Here is a 17,176-nt window from a genome sequence, read left to right as displayed (position 1 = left end):
GAAACACAGATCAAATGGATTTGAAATTCAGATGCTATACTATAAAGGCCTATTCATACTCCAGTTTTAGGTGATAAGGTGACCACTGAAACTACAATGATGTCTCACCGCTCAGGCACTCACACAAGCGCATCTCTGTTTTTACTATAAACCACTGTTTCAGTGGTCACCTTATCACTATAAAACTGGTGTATGAATATAGGTCTTAACTGTTACAATTATCTATTTTGGACTAGAAGTCACCAGTTGGACTCTATTAAATGTCACTCAGTGAGTGTTGGTTCAGAGATATTTTGTGTATGATGATAGTAAAACTCACTCGGCTTCATGAAACTAAGACTTTTTATGTTTTCCTACTCTATAGGGAATTTAGGATATCGGATAATATCGCACAGCTCTTTTCAACTTTTGGATTAACTACAAAGACTGTAAAGCGGTGGATTCAGGATGGGAACTAACCCAAAAAGGACAGTGACAGTCCAGATGGTGCCTCAGCTGGCTGTAGACACTCTGGGTAATAAGGAGTCTAATGCCAACTGGGCAAAGGAACCTAACCTAAACCTTACACAGGTTTGTCCAACCTCTACCCTTTCCTCTACAGAGTGCAGGCAGGATAATGTGCATGTCACTATGACTATTACCACCACTACTTCTACTAATAACACCTCCCCAATTACCCCAAAGGGGGTAGAATCAGCTGGAGGTGTAGTCTCAGACACGCTTGCCCCTGCCTATAATAACCAGGAGAAATCTGGACACGTGATTGGGGACCGCAGCCAACATATACCAGACTCGTCATTGCTGGCAGGTCAAGATGTGAGTGGAGTGGGAGAGAGCCAGAGGGATAGTAATGCTAATTTGAGGATGTTAACCCTTGAAGAGGAGAAGGCTATCTGTAATGCTGCCCTGTCACCTGCCATTACCTCATCAAAGGTTGACGTGCCATCAAATGACTTCAGAGTGAAAGGACCGAGCCTGCTAGAGGAGGTCTGTGCAGAGCCTACACTGCAGGGCTGTGGAGTGTCCTTAGAAAAAGAATTACTTAAGGGGGACAGCAACAGCCATGTCTCTTCAAATAATCAAAAGCTCGACAAAGCCTGTGAATTAATACATACAGCATCAGTGCTGACACCTCAGCAGTGTAGCGCAAAGGGGGTTTCAGCCTCCACAAACAAGGACATTGCTCTCCCCTTGAAATCTAAAGAGCCAGATAATATAAATAGCCCTGCATGTAGCTCAGCCATCAGCCCTGGTCAGTTGCAGTGCCCCCCGCAGGCCTCTAAAGCTTGTACCCCTGAGACAAAATCCCCAGCCCCCCCTCAAACGGAATACAAAATGCAAGAGATTTTTCAAACTATACAGACTGTGGAGTCTGTAGTTCTGCTCGCCACCACCTCCACCACCACTACTACCACGCCACCCAGGAGCCTTGCCACTGATGCAGGACTTACAAATAAGAATTCAAGCTCGACACACACACCACAGGACTTGCAACCTGTCAATAATGCACACACCTCCTTAGACAAACACCAGCCGATATCTTCACAACAGGGTTCCTCTTCACCACCCCAGGCTCAACATCACACACCAGCACATGGGAAGGTGGCTGAGGAATCCAGACAGACCGAGACAGATGTCTCTGCGCAGCAGCAGTCCTCTTTTACGTTCTATAGCGAGGCCTCCACAATGACCTCCCTGTCATGCACCCCTACTAAGCAATGGAAGGATGTAGAGGTACAGGCAGTAGCTAAGACTTGCAATAAGGCTGTGTCCACCAGTCCCAGTCTGTTGCCTCTTGCAGAATCTTGCAGGGACAGCACCAGAGCTATCGACAGGGAGGACACTCTGAGACTGGCTATAACCTACCAGGGGGATAGCAGTGTGGGCCTACACCAGATGATTCCCTTGCCAGTTCCTATGGCTTCACTACCAACTACTATAGATCCTAGGTCAGAGATACTCACCCTAGAGGCTGAGCTATGTCCCAATCAAAACACCAGTGTGGTACTCCACACTGAGGCCACTTCCATGCAGCAGGATTCCAGGCTAGGAGCCAAGCCTAAGGAGCTTGGCTCAGCTCTATGCAACATCCAGAGAGGACCTCCACCCTTGCAGCCTGTTTATCAGATCAACATCGAACCCAGTGGCCAAAAGGAACAGTTGACCAATGTAGGTCCCCATCAAGGGGAGAGGGTCAACTCCCAGTGTATGACTAAATCTGAGGCAACAATATCTGAAGTAATGTATTTTCCAGTGCAGTCTGCCAAGACGCCAACTGCTCAGCAAGCTCCTGCTTCGCAATTAGAATCCACACAAATAGCAGCTAGTAGTTGCAAGTCCAAATCTGATGACTGCAACGCTCTGTCTCAGTCTGCATCTACAGCCAAGCCCACTTTGACAGGAACAGATGACAAACCAAAGTCTATCTGTCCAAAAGACCAGACCAAGGCTGGAGCAAAAACATCTGTAAAGGGAAAAAATCCTGGCAAGACTGATCTAAAAACAGAGAGAAAGGAAGAAGAGGTGGATGACGAATCAGTGAATCTGAAAGAAAAGAATGTTCAGGATGTGGTTTGGGATGAACAAGGGATGACATGGGAGGTGTATGGGGCTGGTGTTGACCTAGAGTGCCTGGGCTTTGCCATCCAGAGCCATCTGCAATGTAAAATCAAGGAGCAGGAGAGGAAACTCCAGTCCTCGATCAGGAAGTCCATCTCTGCGGGTGATTCTCCACAACATGGCAAGAAGAAAAAGAGGAGGCAGCAGAACATTTTTAGGTCAATGCTGCAAAATGTCAGACGGCCCAACTGCTGTGTGCGCCCCCCTCCCTCCTCTGTGCAGGAGTGAAGTAGACAGGTAGCCTATGTTAAAACCTTCCTCTTCCCCTTGATGATTTTTTGGTGCCAAGTGAAATTTGAACGTTACAGCAGCTATTCCTGTGAGCATACTGGAATGTTTTAGTGTGTACAGTATAAAGGCCTACAGAGTCGCCTGTGTGTTTGTGATTTAAAGAAAGAGGACAAAAGAGTAGGAAATAGATATGTTAAGAAAATTAACAACTAGCCTACACACTTATTTTCTAGAAATAGATGATGTTATAAAACAGTATTTAAAAAGGCAATAATATAGTGAAATGCATGTATATTTGTTCTAATGGCAGTCTTATGACTAGCCCACAATGAAGTCCAGATGTTAACCGGTACTGTGCTGGTACTGATCATTGGAATACATACTGTATCCTACTGTCACTCAGTATATCCTACTGTCACAGTATATTCACTTTTACAAGATATTGTGCAATTAACTAAAAGTCTCATTGCATTTGGTATATGTTTATCAGGTGTATTGGCTTGGGGGCCTTTTATTTATATTATTGCAATATTGATTTTTATTATTTTTTTTCAGATTAGTTTTCAATGGATTATTTTTCATTTTCGTGCTGATAAAGTCTTACCTTGTTCATTTCTATTACAGTATGATGTGCAAAATATGTGCATAATATACCGGTAAGTCCCTGTTTAATCTCTGTTCTTGTTTTTCTATTAAATAAGATGAAATGCAAAGTTGATCTCTATACATCTTTTATCCTGAATTCACTGTCAGTGATTTAAAGCATATGTGTCACAGCTATGATATGACACTGGAGGAATTTTGAAAAGGTTTTTCAAATTATACATTCCAAATATAGGCCTACATCTTAAGCAAAGGAATAAGTGGATAAAATTGCTTGGACGTTGAACTGGTCTAGAAACCTAATGAGAAATGGTCAAAAACTGCAAATACAGGCTTGGGGAAAAAAATTGTCTGGAGCAAATGGGTGTCTTTAAACGATTATTCGTTAGTATGCACCATGCTCCATTGCTGAGAAGGATTGTGAGAAGAAATAAGGGGCCGTGGTCAAAGGTACATAAAGTGACAAAGTTGCTGTGTTTGTTTGGATGAGTGTTGCCGGCTTCTCAAATGGGATTTGTTTTGTGCAAACAGCAGTGCAGTCATCCTACATACACTAAATATAGTCAGTGAAAAGTCTATAGGCCTATTTTCACCGAATGATAATATGGATGCTACGGTTCATGTAATTAAATTGATCCATTATTATTAGGGTGGTGAAATTGGCAAATTGGCAACAACAAAACTGGAGAACTGGAGAACAACACCTCTGCTTTCACAACATGTATGCAGTGATATGATGAGTATGCTCTAATAGAATGTAACCACATGAACTCGTTTGTCTAGCATACCTAGTTTAACTCTGGGCTTGTCCTCATAGCTGAACATTCAGTGAAAATAGGCAAACATCTATCAAAACAACATTTATCATCTTGAAGGCAAACAGGCTAATGTTCTTGCACCATGGCCAGTTCTACCTGATTAACAAAAGTAATAGAGCATGCACCTCCACTCTTGACCGGTGCTGGACAAATGGCAGTACAAGAGGAAGAAATAGAGTCCGCAACACTGGTATGAGAAACTCGGCTCCACTGGTTTATTGATTCAATAATTCAATAAACCAGTGGAGCTGAGTTTTTCATACCAGTTTTGCAGACTATTTCTTCCTCCAGTTCTACCTGATTCCCATCTGAAGTTATTACTATACATCATTTAGTTCAGAGCCTCTGAGTCCTACTCCAGTGCTGGTGGACTATAGCACTAGTGTTTGGTCTAGTTAATTACATTCCTCCTTTATTCCAGGTTTAAGGTCCAGGTTGAATGAACCACCAGTGATCTGGATCCTCAAGGTCAGAGTATGAGTATGAGTGTGTGTATATGTATATGTGTATATATATATATATATATATATATATATATATATATATCACCATATAATCAGAAACTGAAGGTCTCTTGATTTGCTCTGCAGGGTGCACTAAAACAGCATTTTTATAATTACAATAGTGAAACTTTAATTGTGGCTCACCTTTACTACATACAGTAGATCACAGCTCAAAGGTAGAAGCACTAGGACAGGTATGTGACAAATTAAACATAAACAATGTGATCATATTGTCAGGAGACACACATACCAGTAAAACTGCCAAGTGCACCCTTTTCCACTGAACTATGTATAGTAATAAAGAACAGGGCCTAATGACAATGCACTAGGCTTAATGGATACTCTTAAATTAACTGTATGCTATAATTAACACCACTTGTCTGCTCCTTGGCCTGATAAGCTTCTATTCCATCCTCATGCATTCAGTGTCTAGTGCATTATCTCTTAGATTGAAACAATTTATGTACTTTGAGTGACAGCAAAAAACGTTCATATAGCTATTCAATCTCTTTCAATATGTCAGGGTGATGCTGTTGTCAAGTAGAAGTCATCCTTCCCTTCCCCATTGACATGTGGTTACATCCTGCTATTCAAGATATTGAATGGTGCCCCTTGCCCAGCTAGTAGGTAATCCGTGCAGTGACCGACTGAAAGGGTGCCATTCCCGAAATGTATCAGTCACGGCCACCTGGAGATTGATTGAATTTGGCAGATCTTGTAGTGGCCTGAGGGACGGTTGTACAAAGAAAATCCTCTACTCCTCTTCCTTCACCTCTTACTCGTACGCATCTGCCTCCACCCCCTTCTCCTGCCGACCTGCCATCTTGGTCTCTCTTACCCTGCTTTGCTCTACCAATCACTACAGCCCCTCTCCCTTTACCCTCTTCAAAGGGAAACTTCACCCTTTTTGCAAAAAGATATTTGTTAATGAGTAATGACGTTTAGAAGATTTAGGACACTTTCCTGGGGTCTTCATGTGTGTAATATGTGGTTTTTGATATTTTAGATTTTAGCAGTGAGCCCAGTGTCTCTGGTGTCATGGACACTGGGCTCACTTACTTCCTGAACTACATGTTGTCTCAGGGATCCACAGGGAGGAGCAGTGCACCAAAGCATTATGGGAATTGTAGTCTGGGAAGGAAGTGAGCCCAGTGCCGATGACATCAGAGATACTGGGCTCACTGCTAAAATATCTAGAACCACATATTACACACAAAGACCCCCAGGAAAGTATTCTAAATCTTCTAAACATCTATCCATCTTCAACCGCTTCGTGTCGCGGGGGCAACATCTCCACCAGAGACCTCCAGACATTCCTCTCCAGAGCAACATTACTAATTTCCTCCTGGGGGATCCGAGGCGTTCCAAGGCCTGCAGTGAGCTGATGTAATCCCTCCCTCCATCTGTGCCTTGGTCTGCCCCAATGGGACGTGCATTGAGGACCTCTGGAGACGCTCGAGAGGCATCCTAACCAGATGCCCGAACCACCTAAGCTGGCTCCTTTCCCTATCTCTAAGGGAGATGCCAGCATCCGTCGGAGAAAACTCCTTTCGGCCGTTTATATTCGCGACCTTATTCTTAGTCATGACCCACACTTCATGACCATAGGTGAGAGTAGGAATGAAGATTGCTCGGTAGACAGAGAGCTTTGCCTTCTGGCTCAACTCTCTTTTCGTTACAACAGTGCGGTACAGCGACTGCAATAGCGCCCCTGCCGCTCTGATTCGCCGGCTGGTCTCCTTCTCCTCCCCTCACTCATGAACAAGACCCCGAGATACTTAGGGCTGTATTTTGCGTGTCTTAAGTACTAGGTCTTATTACCTAACTTGAGTAAACTAAAGACCTGGAGGCGTGATCAATGCTCTTTGGCCACTCAGAATAGCCAAATGGCATTGATCACGCCTCCAGGTCTTTAGTTTACTCAAGTTAGGTAATAAGACCTGGTTCTTAAGACACGCAAAATACAGCCCTCAAACTCCTTCACCTGGAGTATTGCCTCATTCCCTACCTGGAGTCCTGGCCTGCACAATCCACTGGTTTCCTGCTGAGAACCATGGCCTCAGATTTAGAGACGATGATCCTCATCCCAGCCGCTGTACACTCGGCTGCGAACCGGTCCAGTGAAGACACGTGGCAAAGGCCGTCAGGGATCGGGAGTCGAACCCGCGTCACGCCGTCATCGTGTGCCTCAGCAGCCTAGGTTCCCAGACAGTTGAGTTAACATTCCGGGCCTATCTTTTGAATAATTTTTGCTGCGCTGCACAAAATAAATATACCATTGAAACACTGAGAACAGCTTAAAATGCTAACTGTAGTGCAATTTCATTTCCCATTCCCATGTGTTTGTCAGATGCTATAAGGCTTAAACAGTCTGAGCACCTGTGACGGAGAGCTGGAGCCCCAGGTTGCAGCGAGTATGAACATTGGCCCCAGGGGTTCCCCTGACAGGAACTGGAGCCCCAGGTTGCAGCGAGTATGAACATTGGCATGAGCTGAGGCATTTAAACTAATGTGGCACAGTACTGTGGAAGAGCAACCAGGCTTTTGGGGGGTGGAGCACAGTGGTGCAATGCGTAGACCGTAGAGTATTCGCAGCACTCAAAAATAGCATGGGCCTATATTGAAAAGCAGCTATACATCAGTACTTAGGAAAAGAGAGATACTTCAGGTAATTTAGGCCCATATTTGTTCCTTATCAATTACTAAATAAAACATTGCATTTTATTTTAGAGAATCTCACATTTCAAATGTTCAGACTCTCTTTGAAATATCAAATCATACTGCGCAATTGGATTGTTTTTTATTCTTTAAGAATTTTGACCTTGCATTGCTTATCTCATAAGATTCTACAACTCATAATATTTACCTTAATTAGAGAGTCAGTTAATGGACCCTGGAACGGCTGAGTGTATATTAATTACAGCTTCCTTGGATGCTTCCAGGGGACATCCAACAGAAGTCCCACTTGCACAGCATTTTAGTCGCTCTTTTTTACTGTACCTGTACATGTTTTTAAGACCCGCTTATAGTGACACAGTTAGGTCTATATACACAGACATCACTCCAGCTTCTATAATAAGCTCATATGCAGTCCTGCACATGCAAGCTCTGGTTGGAGAGCAGCTAACATCACTAGCCTAATTCTCGCAACCATCATTAGAAACTACAAATAATTCCCCTCACAAATTGTACATTTTGTATATTTTCATCTTGTTCTTCCATTTTCCTGTCTTGTCCATGATTTCACCCCTTTTGCCTTATTTGCTATACTGTTATCCATTTCTCTTCATGTGCCGACCACCCTCCCCCTCCCATTCCCACATTTTTCTTTCAAGCCCTGGTTTGTTTCCAAGGTCTCTCCCCAGTCATCCCCACTCATCCCTCTATCTTTGATATTAGGATATTAATAGAGCACCACAAGCCAGTAACAAGTAGGCTAGTACGGTACAACCAGGTGATTAAAGGCTATAGTGGTGAATTTCCCTCTGTCATTTCATTATATGCATCCAACAATAGTATTCATCCTCACATTGAATCAGCTGCCAGATAAGACTCTTCCTCTTGGTGGCTGTGCCGTTCCCACTGGAATAAGTGGCCTACATTTGTTTGTGGTGCAGTGCTAGACTGGTCATACACAGTAGAATCCATATAGTGTTAGCTAATATATCTCTGACTCTGAGAGTGTACAAATGTGGTTATACATTTGTACACTCTCTGAGATACAAATGGATAAATTAACACCGGAAGATTTGACTGTGTGTGTGTGTGTGTGTGTGTGTGTGTGTGGTGTTTTATGTCTTTCCGTCTCCTGCAGCACATACTCTGTCTCCCTCTCTCAGTCATCACTACCACTTCCACACACAGCTTGTAAACATGCTGCATTTTAAACGGCTTCCCACTCTTCAAGCATGTACGTCTGCACGAGATGCATGCTTGAAATTACACGCATGTACAAGCAAGTGAGGATGCTCATAACGTACGTGTATATGCGCAGTATTGCGCACGCACTTTAACTAGCTCATTTACACACACGTGTACACACACACACACACACACACACACAGGTCACCTTTCCTAGCTTCATTAGAGACTGCTTTATTATGGTTGACAGATGCGCCCATAAATCATAGGTCCCCTGGTGCGGAGGAGATACAAAACAAACCCAACACTGATAGAGGTGATGCGCGCGTGCGCACACACACACACACACACACACACACACACGCACAGTCTGATGCACATACTCGTCTATGCATTAAAGCCAACTATTATCCAGGGTTATGCAGGTTTATATCCAGCACTGTTTTCATTGAGGTACTGTTCTGTACAGTGTACTGTTTAGTGTTATTTGGTATCTACTAAAATTAGCAACTCTATTGTGATACTATTCCTATTGCGTTGACGTCATTGTGTCCTGTGTCCTGTATCGAAGTAACAGTCCAAAAAGCTGTTCACTAACGGTGCCATAAAAGTGCAAGGCCACCTTCAGCAATAACTTTGTAGAATTACAGTACATTTCAAGCACAACTCAATACAAAGACTTAACTGTGAGTGGACGACCCAATGAAGCATTACACTTGTTTACAAGAGGGTCCACCTTGTTCAATTCATCAAAACATTTAGAGACGTACAAATATACACTTATATTTAGCCCTTATTTGTGCCGAATCTGGGTTGCACATGGTTTGTTGCACTCCCTCTGGTGTTGTGGGTGTGGACGTTAACATTAAGGAAGTATTTAGACGGGTACATGGGTGTCTTGGTGGTGTATCGAATCTTGTGACCAGACACCAGACCCATTGCAAGATGCTGTACTCTGTCGTCAACCCTAAGCCATTCCAGCCTGCCAGCGATGACTATGGAAAGGTTTATTTATGGTATAAAAAGCAGCACTGAGGTCGATGAGCATGTTGATCTGAAATTGTTCATAGAGGTTGTTTGTTTTGTACTGATTAATTTGGGTAGCGAGTAGCGACAACACATTCCAGGATCTTTGACAAAAATGGTGAGAATAGGTGTGACTATGATGGAAGTGAGCTTTAGGGGAGCGGGTGCAAGTTCAGAGGAAAGGGAGGAGGTAATTTTGTGAGAGTGTGGACTCTGGAGTTAGGTCTTCATCAAATATCTTTGCCTATAATATCTCACAATACATCTCAACATGTGACACATTGTGAGCTGTAGGTTTGCTATTTTCATCAAATGTTTGCCTAATGACGTTCCCTGAATAGGGATGCTAGGTTAAAGTGGTTAAGATGTTCTTCAAAAGATGGCATGATTTGTCTCTAGTCTGAGCTCTTCAGACAGATAGTGAGAGCTACTTCATGTCTCTAGTCTGAGCTCTTCAGACGGATATAGAGCTACATGCTGTCACTTGATTTGCTTCTGCTTCTGTAGTCTTTCTTATCAGATGGGGTTTTCTCATGTAGTACAGCACCTGGATAGATGGTGAAAAACTTAAATTAGTGGTAAAAGTTTTAGGCCCGGAGAAAGATTATGTTTACAGCTGTCTTGGGCATCAATCACCTGTCTTGGGGATTATCTATTAATAATTGATTGCCTACTAAATCGGGCTTGAGGGCTCAGGTGAAACTTCTCCCTATCCGCTTCCCTCAATTATCTATCTCATTAATCAAGAAATCCAGCACTTAATGCTACATTCATCAGGAGTCAAGCTGTGTTAATTCAGTCCAGGTGTGCTGTGTGATATTTTAATCGATTTGGGAAACCCTGATTTAATTCAATTAATCTTTGGATACTGTAAATACTTCATGTTTCGAAATGGGATTTGTTTTGAACTAAGCCTGTGAAGAGAAATTATGATTTGGAGTCCCAACTATATATTCAGACTTATAACACAAAGGAGCAAATTGAATAGCACAATAGGATGTCGAGTAATGATGATGGATCTGGCTTGTTTAAAAGGTGAATGGGCGTTTCTGTTTATTGACCGAGAGGAGTGTAGCTGAGCAGGAGAACTCTACTTTGATAGAATTCAATCCCTGGCCAATAAGGTGATGCATGCTGGGGTCAATGCCTAGCGACAGTTTTATTTCTTGCCTGCTAAGGTACATTTGTACACTAGTTTACTATGTAGCTCTTCCACCATGATCTTTAAGGTGAGTTAAAGGTACATCCTGTGCTGTCAAAGTTCAGGTATACCTTTCACTTTGTGCTGATCTTCATAATACGTTTGCTGAAGAAAGCTGGCCAAGTCTCATTTTGTCTCGCAAGTCTTGCCCTTAGAGTATACTCTAAGGTCTTGCCAACATGAATCCCATGAACATGCAGAGCATCAGAAGGAGAAGACTCATTCCAGGGGTCTGAGCACCCTGGAAAAGTTCCTCATCTTCCTGTTTGTGGCCATGGATTGATACAGTCTGTTTCTAGTGAACATTTTACTAATGGCTGGCTGGCTGGCCCGCCCTCTGGGTCAATGGTACGGTATTTATATGCCACCTGTGGCATGCCACCTAATCTGGTAAGATTATAATGTATGGTTGTCAAGGGCAGCGTTATCACCAGCTTCATAATTTACAGCAATGATAACTGAAGAGGCCTCACACTTATTAGGTACCGTAATTTCCGGACTATAAGGCGCACCTGAATATAAGCCGCACCAGCCAAATTTAGGGAAAATCCCGTATACAAGCCGCACCGGACTATAAGCCGCAGGTGGCCCCCTAGTGGCCGTTACGTTAGCTCAGAGCCTTATGGCTCTGCGTCAGCTGTAAAAATCCATAGATTAGCCGCACCGTTGTATAAGCCGCAGGGTTCAAATCATGGGTAAAAAGCCGCGGCTTATAGTCCGGAAATTACGGTACTTTAATTTAGTTGTAATTTTTTTTTGTTTTTGTTATCAAATTTTTATTAAAGACAAAAAATAACAATAAGACACGTTAACATCATGAATGACAATGAAAACAATCCCACCCACCCCTCCCCCCCGAGACCAAAGATGCCACAAAATGTCAGTACTCTTACTGTGCAATGGGAACAAAAAATAAAGAAATGAATGAAAATAATAATGACAATAATAATGACTAAATCATGCCCGTAACCAAATCTGCAATACCAGACCAAATCTCGATGTTTTCCTCTTTTGCACCATGCAATCTTGCCGTAGTTAGTTGTAATTATTAAGTACTTTGTACTTGATTTAAGATGCATCTTTCCCTACTAAACATAAATTAATTAAAGCTAACTTGAAAACAAATTGAATATGTTCACCAAGTTGAATGTATTTTTTTTTTGCCTGTATAAAAATATCGAGCAGTTTGAAATTGCCTCCATACTATTTTCTCAGACTAAAGCATAACACGGAAAGATACTATAGTCTATGGGTGAAATGCAATATAATGTATATGGATTGCATCCATAACAGATACGAAATGAAATGAAACATGATTTCTTTCGTCTTTCATTTCGTTGTCCTAATAGGCCTATATATGTATTGATTTACTTACCATTTGTTTGTTTGATGGGGGGGCTCTCTTACCAATGGAACCCTGCTGCTGTCTGGGTGCCTGAGAGATGGTACCCAATTGTCTCATACAGATTTGTAATATGTCTCATCAATCTCTGTGAGAGACACATCCATGCTTGTACTAAAGTGGTGTTTAACATAATGCATTGCACACAGCAGTAACCAGGCTCCATCTCACCTTTCTTCTCCATCTCATGGCTATTTTATTTATTTATTTAGAAAACCCATTGTTCATCTCTGGAACAAAATAACACGTGCATTCTTAAAGCTTAAGCTTGTTTCTGCTCTTGCCAATGGACTAGTGTGGTATGTTGGCTTAGTGTTGTATTCCAAAGTATGTAATTGCATCATCTTGATATCCCAGCTGCAAATTAATTCCTGATTTGAAGGCTAGAAGGAAAGGGAACTTACCTTTGTTTTGAATGTCAGGTTCTGCAGTTAAATATTCTGAACATATCTCATTTTGTATTTCAGCTGTAGTCTGTTTACATTAGACTGGCTGTCGCTATACTAGCTAGCTATAGTCTGCTCATGTTACTGTATGTCACTGTGCAAAGTACGTACGGATAGCCTACTATGAGGAATTTCAAAAGGCGTGATAAACTATGCCATCCCCATGGCCTGTCAACTCGGATGGCATGCTTGTCAACATGTACGGCCACCAGATGCTCAGTACAGGCACTTTGCCTCATGGCTCACTCGGGTGCATTTCATTGTGAGCCCCAAGGCTTTGCTGTCGGCAGGGTTAACGAGTCGCAATGTGACAAGTTTTGAGTTAAATGAACTAAATGAACACCATTAGTGTGAGAAACAACCTTGTTTGATTGATTTAAAATGTTATTAACACTTTCCGCGCTTTATGGTCTATAATAACACGTTGAGCACCGGTGTTTACAATTACCTTTGAGGCGTCAAAGCGTCGTAATTCTACCTCCTTATGATGAAAATCAGCTTGAAAATAGTTCCACCGTTTGTTATTGAGCCAACAGAAAAGCCACTTCCACGATCCGGCTCACAAAGAGCAAAGCGAGCTAAGATTGTCCATACCATCTCGTTCACTTTGTGTCATTGCAGCATGAATTGCTAAATAGCAAACTGCCAAATAGCCTAGTCAATGTCTCCTCAAACATCACCACTCTGGATGAAGTATCCATTGAATGGGGTGAGTTGTATAAATAATAATAATGAATTGCATTTTTATAGCGCTTTTCCAAGTGCTCAAAGCGCTTTACAATGGTTCATTCATTCATACTTCATATCTTGGGATTTGGTTGGACAACAAGTTAAACTTCAAACACCACATCGATGCCTTGGCAAAAAAGCTAAAGTTCATGCTGAGTTTCTTATACAGAATGAAGTCCTGCTTTTTTAATGCTTCTCGCAAAAAACTGGCTTCCTGTTGCTTGATTATGGCGATACTGTCTATCGTTTTGCTAGTTCCTCAACTCTGAGCAAACTTGCCCCCTTGTTTCATGCTACATTGATTTCATGACCAACTCCCCTATAGGACTCATCACTGTACTATAGGCTCTAGTGGGTTGGTACTCTTTAATGTCTCGCAGGTTGCTACATTGGTATATTCTCACTTATAAAGCCATTCTTGGTGGTCTAAATTTGAAAACATTACTATGTTTTAAATGCATATCAATAACATATTTGTGTTCTGGTGCGTTGTGGCAACAGGAACTGTCTGGAGAGTTTGGAAGCTTCACCAGCTTGAACTACCCCAACAGCTATGACGACGGCAAGAGCTGTGTGTGGCACATCACAGTGGAGCCTGACAAGGTAGAGTGAATCATCAACCAACACTGAAACACTGTTCCACAGTTACAACCTCTCATCTGTAAGTTCTCTCAACTTCTCTGGGTATGCTTGAAGTACAGCTAGGCTCCCTCCCATTACTTATCACTCAGGATGGGGTCTGGGAACCCCCAGGGGTCCTTGAGGGGGTTCCAGCCTGGTTCTCCAGCTAATTTATAGTGTTAATCAATTGGTCCCTTACATGTATGCCCTTAATTAAATGTCTGCAGCATTTTAGGTTCTCAGGACCGTAAAAGCTCTGGTCTAGAAGTTAGCAAAGCAGGCTTATGACCAGAATGTTGCTGGTTAGAATTCCCAGACAGAAAAGCCAGAGGCGTATCTACAATCCATTTTCTGCCAGTCCAAAATCCATACACTAGGTCTAGGACAAAAACAAGACCTGAGAACTATTAGTGGACAGTGGATTGGCCGTTGCGCCTATAGAGCGTGAATCACCCATTCGAATGCAAATGCATGCCTTCCAGCCTTTCCTACTGTCTTGTAGGTATATCTCTTTGAAAAGTGCTACTGATTATGAGCGGGGGGACAGTTAACACATCTTGCCTACCCAAAATGTAATTCCTGGAAAAGCCACTGAGTATTTAAACCAGATGACAATCACTCCTCTTCTCTCTCAAATAACTACTATTGTGCTGTATTTGAGCAATGCACAACACAGAATTGCTAGTGTGTCTGTACAGTGGCAACTAGGGTGCGATTATGAGTAGCCCAAGTGTAAAATAATGGGTATGAGCTATGAGCATCTAACTCGGCTTGAAGAAAAAAAAGATAATGTCCACACACGAGCCGGGAGGGGAGAAACGTTGTTTTATAGGTTGAAATAAAGACGGGGAGCAGAATTATATCGTGTGCGGTCATTTTTTTGGGTCCAGCACCGTATTTAAAACTTAAATAAATCAAGGTTGAAACATCTTGTATCGACGATGTAATCTGAAGGAGATCAGTGACTGCAAAGTAGTGGTAGGTGAGAGTGTAGCCACAACATACGTAGAATGGTGCTGTGTAGGATGACCCTGGGCCTGGTGGTGAAAAGATGAAGAGGACATAGGCAGAGCAGAGGACCAAGTGGTGGAAGCTAGAAAAGGAGGAGTGTTGTATGGCTTTCAGGGAGACGAGGAGTTGAGACAGGCTCTGGGTGGTCTAGAGGCACTTCCAGATGACTTGACAACTACAGCTAATTTGATCAGGGAGACTGGTAGGAGAGTACTTGGTGTGTCATCTGGAAGGAAAGGAAAGTAGATAAGGAGACTTGGTGTTGGAATGAAGTGCAGGATAGTGTACAGAGAAAGGGGTTAACTAAGAAGAGGTCGCTGAGAGGACTGAAGAGAGTAGACAAGAGTACAGGGAGATGCAGCGTAAGGTGAAGGTATAGAGGTGGCAAAGGCCGAACCAAGGGCTAATGAGTTGTATGCTAGGCTGGACAGCAAGGAGGGAGAGACTGATTAATACAGGTTGGCAAGGCAGAGATATAAAGATGGGAAGGACGTTGATGGGAATATTTCCACCATTATACTTGAAAGGACTGTATTAAAATAAAGACTATGATAAATAAGGAAAGGCTTCGATAGCAGAGAGCTTGGAGCTCCGGGAACACCGGAACTGTATAAATACTTTTAGAAAGTAATCTAATTACAATAAAATACTCCACCAGAATAGAAGCAGAAGGCAGGTAACTGCAGAAATGGTTATAAAAACCTTTTGAACTATAATGAGTAAAAGTCAGAGTATTACAGAGTTAACCAAAATACCTTAGAATGAATTTGACAGACACAAGGAAGACAATTTCAGACAAACAGAGCTAGGAGGGGGTTCAATCAGATATATTCATATTCACCATTGTATTGGGAGAGAAGAAGGCATGTAATCCGGACAGCGTTTCCACAAGGATCTCTGACCATGTCCAAATTGAACATGGTTAATATAGCATACCGTAATCAATACACCGGGAAATGTGTTGAACAACAAGGTCAATAAACATATTTGTTTACAAATGGACAGATAATGTAAGACGTCACGATTATTGCATACAGGAACTATCTCACGGGGCAGAGATAGTCCGGACATGCAATATCAGTTAGTGGAACCGGGGGACAGGGCATAACGTCATTGAGTGCAGTTTACCAGTCTGTTAGAGAGAATACTAACTTCAAGGGCAAAAACACAGAAGCTGGGTGTTATGGCAAACGGAAACAAAACAATTCTTATCTACCAACGCTAGCTAGGAGAGCAGTGTTACTATCTAAACTCTGGCGGGGCCAGAACCATACTATTTTACAGTCAGTGGGACAGCGTGACATCAAATGTCAGTCACAGGGCAATACATAATCCATAATTTGGCAAGACCATAGGAGACACCGGGTCATAAGATTAAAAGGGCAAAGGACTCATGACCATCACCCACAAAACCACAGAAAATACCTAACAAGATCCATCGCATTTGTGGGCGAAGGGTCATGTGACCTTTGACAATATCATATCCTCAGGGGGAAAACTTACTTTTTACTATGAATCAAAATGGAACAGAATGGCAAAACCTGGAACGAAACAGGAACAATGAAAAATAAAAAACACCATGATTTCAACTTTACTAGGCATAATCCTTAATTAGATGGTACTGTGGGAGAGAGAGAGAATGGCTTTTTCTCTCTTGATGAGGACGATGTCTTCGGGGTTCGCAAAGATACCCAGCAACCGGTGCAGCCTCCAGGCCATATGACAACAATGTTCGTTAGAGCAGTTCTTCTGGCTCGCAATCAGCTCGTGGTCGGAGCTGACTCTGCGAGAGTTCTTTGGACAGTCAACCAGCTCGTGGTCGGAGCTGACTCTGCGAGAGTTCTTTGGACAGTCAACCAGCTCGTGGTCAGAGCGGACTCTGCTTTAGTTTTTCTTCTGGCTCGTGGTCGGAGCCGCTTCTTCGCCCCTCCCCCCCCCCTGACAGGCGTCAGCCATCAACCTAGTTTATCAATGTTCTCAGAACGTCCACAGATACACTCGATCTCTGCAGCAAACGGGAGAAAACTGGCCGGGGATGCCCTATCATAGTTCTTGGAGTGGGGGAACGGGGTATTCTGATGGTGATGCGCTCCTGCGCGATGTCG

At 42.8% G+C, this 17,176-nt stretch overlaps 1 protein-coding gene across 1 annotated transcript; it reads left to right on the top strand.

Moving 5' to 3' along the window:
- Positions 1-447: 447 nt before the first annotated feature.
- Positions 448-2,847, top strand: gprin3b (GPRIN family member 3b; the record flags this gene model as incomplete). Its single annotated transcript, XM_080758966.1, has 1 exon — positions 448-2,847. The coding sequence occupies one exon, from the start codon at positions 448-450 to the stop codon at positions 2,845-2,847; it is 2,400 nt and encodes a 799-aa protein (XP_080615092.1).
- Positions 2,848-17,176: the final 14,329 nt, after the last annotated feature.

Source organism: Protomyctophum bolini (genome assembly GCF_963924005.1).
Source record: "Protomyctophum bolini genome assembly, chromosome: 3".
NCBI lineage: Eukaryota > Metazoa > Chordata > Actinopteri > Myctophiformes > Myctophidae > Protomyctophum > Protomyctophum bolini.
Note: the sequence above shows the minus strand (reverse complement) of the source record. Positions and strands in the feature narration are given on the sequence as shown.